At 47.4% G+C, this 6,000-nt stretch overlaps 1 protein-coding gene across 1 annotated transcript in view; it reads left to right on the top strand.

Annotated features, from left to right (window-relative positions):
• Window positions 1-3,059: 3,059 nt before the first annotated feature.
• BRF1 (BRF1 general transcription factor IIIB subunit) overlaps window positions 3,060-6,000 on the top strand; it is a 174,075-nt gene continuing 171,134 nt past the window's right edge. The window contains exon 1 of the mRNA XM_054634806.2: window positions 3,060-3,412. Within this exon, the coding sequence (XP_054490781.2) occupies window positions 3,226-3,412 (187 nt within the window). The 5' untranslated portion in view covers window positions 3,060-3,225. The remainder of the gene's footprint in view (window positions 3,413-6,000) is intronic.

Below are 6,000 nucleotides of genomic sequence, written 5' to 3'. Positions count from 1 at the left end.
AACCAAAAAAGGCTTTCTCTGCTTGTATTTTGCCTCAAGTTTTGTGCATTTTCAAACTTCTTGAGTGACTTCATCAACACTCTTAGGCATGATTTTAAGAGGAACAATTCCAGCTGAAATGCCAGAAAGCTGAGGATGCTCACAGAAGCTGATCAAGTTAAGGGATTAAGTTTTGTACACATCAAATATGAAAATATTTCTGATGCAGGCTGGTGTGTTGGGAAACTCAGTGCCCAGAAAGTTGAGCTACAACCAAAAAGCCAGAAAGGCTTTTCTGTTTTCTCTGGCTTTTCTGTCATTGGCACTGAAGTATCTGCTTCCAATCTTAATGTTCACAGAGGAGGATCTGTCTCTTGAGGAAGTTCATCAGCTTGCCCTGGTGTATTTCCTGATGTGCTGCACAGCATTTGCAGGAGCAGAGCAGGATTCCCTCACACTCCAGGCTGGATTTGTACAGCCCATTTGCATTCTTCCTGATGCTGTAAGAGCAAATGGGAAAAAATATATATAATTTTCAAGCAAATGAGAACAGTTCTTCTCTTTGAAACCTCAACAAGTGGATGTCAAAACCATACACCTACAGGTGGATTGTATTTGATGTTTTTGGAGGCACAGCAGAAAGGAAATTGGTTTGTCTTGGCTAACAGACATCCTGATCACCACTTTTTGGCACACTTAGGAGCCAAAATAAGAGATATCAAACATGAGTAGGTGAAATGGAAAACAGATCCTTTCCTCCTCTTATCTAAAAGGATAAAATAAGGCAGGGAAAGGAGCTTTGTCAATACAAATTTTTAAATGACCAGCTCTTACTCTCAGGCTTAAGACAATTTACTAAAAGGTTATTTTTTTAGCCTACATAAACTGACCTAGGGGTTATTAATTCAGCAGGCTCAATGCTATAAGTCAAAAGAAGTTTAGTTAATCCTCTAACAAGCAGAACAGAAAAAGACCTTAAAGAGGTGAAAAATTACTTCTGTTTTGGCTGGTAGAAAACAGTCCTATGGAAATGTTTGAAATATTTAAGGGTATTGTATATGAAAGCTTTCATGAGTGGGAGGCAAAGACTGAAGTCTCCTGGACTGGGAACCCATTTTATTTCATCATCATTAACCTCACCTTATAAGATAAAAATTAGAACAGACATCCTTCTTCAGTATGACATTAAATGAGATTCTTTCTTTGGACAGCAGCTGTATCTTAGGCTTTCACAAGGGCCCTCTGCTGTCCACATTCAAAGTGAAACACTCTGAACTTGTTTGGGATTTAAAAAAAAAAAAAAGTCTTGCAACACTTAATTGAAGCACCAGCAATTTTCAAAGGGATGTAAAACCTCACGAGACAGGACTACATTAGTCTCTACCTAAGTGAGGTAAAAAGAAATTTTTAAATGGAAAGATATTTCAAAACTGCTCACTGCAGGATTTCTTGTGTTCATGCTGGCCTTTGTCAGAGCCTATCAGGGATTGCTTATCAGGAATATAATTTTCCCCTGATATTATCTACACAGTGTATAATTTTGTGAGATCATGCTTGGCTACTGTGGCACTCATTATCTCATCATCAGCAGGAGGAACTTCAGGAAGGAAATAACCTCCAGAAGCAGAAGGAATTTGGAGATACCCAACATTCTTATTTTAAAAAATACACCTCTGTGAATAGAAAAAAAAGAAAGACCAGCTGTGTACATAGTGGCACAATCGCCATTATGATATTGCTGTTTTTCTTTTCCAAAGCACAGAACCTTAAGATTTTTAGGCAGATGACATAATTTGAGGACTATAAGATGCTCAGCTTTCTGGATGGAAAGATATTGCTGTAGTGTGTGCCTCTAAATGAACGAGTAATTTTGTACTGGGTACAAATGGAGTTCATGGAGGTCATGATTCTGATCCCTGGCTGCATCTGAGTCATTTGGTGGAAGACAGATACTGACAGTATTGAATTTTACAAGGTGAACATTTCTGCTTCTGCATTAATTGTTAATTAATTCTGCATTTCAAAAGCCGACAGATGGAAGTCTATACAAACATCCAGCTACAGCAGCTATTCTGCTCAGCTTCCTTCCCATCTGTGTTATGGTGCTGATTTGCTACATGTGGGCTGAGTGCTAAAGTGAGCAATAACTTGGATGAAAACTGAGTTCTTTGATTCTGTGAATCATTGAGGACATCGACCCCTTGGAGCAAGTCCAGAGGAGGCCACCAAGACAATTAGAGGGGTAGAGTACTTCTATGTGGAAAACCTGGGAGAATGGGGATTGTTCAGCCTGGAAAAGAGAAAGCTTTGGGGTGATCTAATTGTGGCCTTACAGTACCTGAAAGGACTCTACAAGAAAGATGGAGAGAGACTATTTACAAGGGCATGTAGTGACAGGACAAGGGGGAATGGATTCAAAGTGAGACACAGCAGGTTTAGATTAAATACTAGCAAAAATTCCTTTACTGTGGCCATGCTGAGGCCCTGGCACAGGTTGCCCAGAGCAGCTGTGGCTGCTCCATCCCTGGGAGTGTTCAAGGCCAGGCTGGATGGGGCTCTGAGCAAGCTGGGATAGTGGAAAGTGTCCAAGACAGACAGATTGGAACTTGATGATCTCTAAGGTCCCTTCTAACCCAAACCAGTCTGTAATTCTACAATAGTAAACAAGAGTTCCAAAACACCACACTTCAACTTTATGCTGCCTTTGTCAGGTAGGGCTCAAAGTGCTGTAATGAAATAAATTCATTAGGCCTCAACAACTTTCATCTCAGCATTACATAACGATTGAATAGATTTAAGAGATGAATTTGATTGATGAATTTGATTGATGCCCAGAGGGTGCTGAGGCCCTAGCACAGGTTGCCCAGAGAAGCTGCGGATGCCGCATCCCTGGGAGTGTTCAGGGCCAGGTTGGATGGGGCTCTGAGCAACCTGGCCCTGTGGAAGGCATCCCTGCCCGCGGCAGAGAGCTGGAACCAGGAGCCGGGGGCGAGCAGGAACCGATCCCCGAAGGACGGGCACCGCGCGGGCCGTGAGGGCGGGAGCGGCGCGGAGGGGCGGGAGCGCCGCGGAGGGGCGGGAGCGCCGCGCGAAGCCTCGCGAGAGCGGGCGGGGTGGCGGCGGCTGCCGCGCTCCTCCCCGTGCCGGTGCCGGCGAGCGAGGCCTGCGCGGGCCCGGGCCGGGCTGTGCCGGGCGGTGCCGAGCGGCGGGGGCGGCGGCCGGGCCCGTCCCGGTGCAGCGGGCAGGATGCCGGGCGGGCGGGTGTGCGGCGCCTGCGGGTGCGCGGAGATCGAGGTGGACGCGGCGCGCGGGGACGCGGTGTGTACGGGCTGCGGCTCCGTGCTGGAGGACAACATCATCGTGTCCGAGGTGCAGTTCGTGGAGAACAGCGGCGGCGGCTCCTCCGCCGTGGGGCAGTTCGTGTCGCTGGACGGTGAGTGCGGCCGGGCCGGGGCAGGGCGGGGCGGGGCGGGGGCCCGGGGGCACAGGGAGCGGCGTGTGGGGAATAGCGGGCGGTCTATGAAGAGAGGGTGCTGCGGGCATGGGGCACATGGCAGGAGGGAAAGGGCGCTGGAAGAGGCGTGGGCAGGAACAGGGCGAAGGGGCTGCGGTGTGGGATCAGGGACCCAGCGGAAAAGGACCTGGGGGTGCTGATCGACAGCGGCGGAACATGAGCCCAAGGCGTGCCCAGGTGGGTAGGAAGGGCAGTGGCATCCTGGCCTCTGTCGGGAATAGTGTGGCCAGCAGGACCAGGGCAGTGATCGAACCCCTGTGCTGGGCACTGCCGAGACTGCACTTTGAGTGATGTGCCCAGTTCTGAGCCCCTCGATTCGGGAAGGACATTGAGGGGCTGGAGCACATCCAGGGAAGGGCAGCGGAGCCGGGGAAGGGTCTGGAGCACAAGTCTGCGGCTGTTTAGCCTGGAGGAGGAGAGGCTCAGGGGGGACCTTACCACTCCACAAGTCCTTGACAGGAGGGTGGAACCAGGTTGGGGGTCGGGCTCTGCTCCCAGGGAGTAAGTGACAGGACGAGGGGACATAGTCTTCTGCTACACCAGGGGAGGTTTAGGTTGGACATAAGAAAGAATTTCCTTGTGGAAAGGGTGATTAGACATTGGAATGGACTGGCCAGGGCAGTGGTGGAGTCGCTGTCCCTGGAGGTGTGTAAGGAAAGGCTGGCCGAGTGCTCTGTGCCATGGTCTGGGTGACAAGGTGATGTTCAGTCATAGGTTGCACTCAGCGATCTTAGAGGTCTTTTCCAACCTCATTGATTGTGAGATTCTGCGAGTTCAGAGACGGGGCATGGGAACACTGGGCAATGTGGGGAAAGGGATGGGGAGATGCTGTGCCAGAGGTTGGGGTTACGGCCATGCTACAGGGGAGTGAGAACAATCTATAGGGGAGATAAGGACACTGTGCTTATAAGGAGATGATAAGGACAATGTAGAGGGAAAAGGGTGTGAGGACAGACTGTGGAAAACCATGTGGTGCAAAGAAGGGATATGGATGGTGCATGTGGGAACTGGTGCTGCACGGGGTGGAAATGGGAGAGGCAATGCATGGGGAGAAGGAGAGCGTGCTGTGCAGGGTGAGACAGAAATGGGGTGGGGAGGCTACAATGAATAGAAAAGAGCTGTGCAGGATGAGAGAGATGCTCTGAGTGTGATGGAGTACATGTGTGAGGGACTGGGGCAGATGTGTGAGAAAGTTTTGGGCTCTGTGGAAGGGTTGGGTGCACAGGAAATGGGGAGGTAGATGAAATTACTTGGGCTAGAGGACAGGAAAGGTTGGGTTGGGTGTTTAATTGAGAGAGGGAACACATAGGGGCACAAGGAGGAGAAACAGGCTGGACATGAAGGGTCAAGAGTCTCCTGTCTGTAGATGGGTTGGGGTGATGGTGTGAATGCTCTGGAGGATAAAACATGGAAAAAAGCCACATCAAGAAGACAACAGTGTTTAGAAAGAGAGAGAAGGAAAATGGATGTGGGGAGGATGTAGTGTTTGAAAGGGGAGAGATGGAAAATCTGTACGGGGAAGGTGGATAAGGAGAAAGAAACATAAGCAAAAGCATGGGAAAGAGCTTAGCAATGAAACAAGTGGCTCTGATGGATTGTATAGCTGTGGGGAAGAAAGGAATTCTTTCTGTGGTGGAGAATGCAGCTCTGCAAATTGGAGTTTGGGAGTTTACTGTAGGCTAGGAGTTGTCTGATGCCATTCCTGTCTTCCAACTCAGGCTGCTGGCATTACTTTTTTTACAGCTTATAAGCAGCTCTTGCATCCTTCACTTTTTCCTGTTTTGATGTGGAGACTACATTTTTAAGGGCTTGTTCTGCTTTTTCCCTCCCACCCAAAATTATGCAGGACAGATGGCATGCAAGCTAGAGCTCATTTTGGGATGCCTTTATCCTTAAAAAATAAATCTAAGGAAAAGAAAGAAATGCACCATACTGAGGCTTTTTAGTGGATGAATTGCACAGTACTTAATAAAATTTCTTTAAGGTATAGCCTTTCTTTTTGTCTAAATCTTGAGATGTGATTGTAAGTCTTGAGTCTGTGATTTTGTGAGTGCAGGCCCTGTTTCACACCAGAAATATTTTAAGGAAATTAGGATATGGATGACTTATGCTGGTGCAGTTCTTTACATTCCAAAACAGATGCTTCTGTTGTGAATTTTTTTTTTCCTCAACATAAACTGATTGATGTAAGCTAATCTGAAAAGATATATTTGTGCTGCAATAACAGTGTCTTCATCATGTGTGCTTGTCTATTAATGTGTTTATGACTGATTAAAATCCTCTGGAATGGGGAGAAAAGCAATTTACTGTGTAAGAAGGACTTTGTATCTTCCCCAAAGAGTGGAGAATTTACAAAGGAATATATATTTCTTTTAAGTCAGAAACCACGTACTTTCTGAAAGCAACATTTTCTGGTAAGTTACACCTTTCAGTGACTTTTGATTATATTAGTAAATTGGCACTAAATTGAATGAAATGCTTTGGTCTGAGGCTCCTTGGACTGTGGT

The sequence above is a fragment of the Agelaius phoeniceus genome, chromosome 6 (assembly GCF_051311805.1).
Source record: "Agelaius phoeniceus isolate bAgePho1 chromosome 6, bAgePho1.hap1, whole genome shotgun sequence".
NCBI classification, from domain to species: domain Eukaryota; kingdom Metazoa; phylum Chordata; class Aves; order Passeriformes; family Icteridae; genus Agelaius; species Agelaius phoeniceus.
Note: the sequence above shows the minus strand (reverse complement) of the source record. Positions and strands in the feature narration are given on the sequence as shown.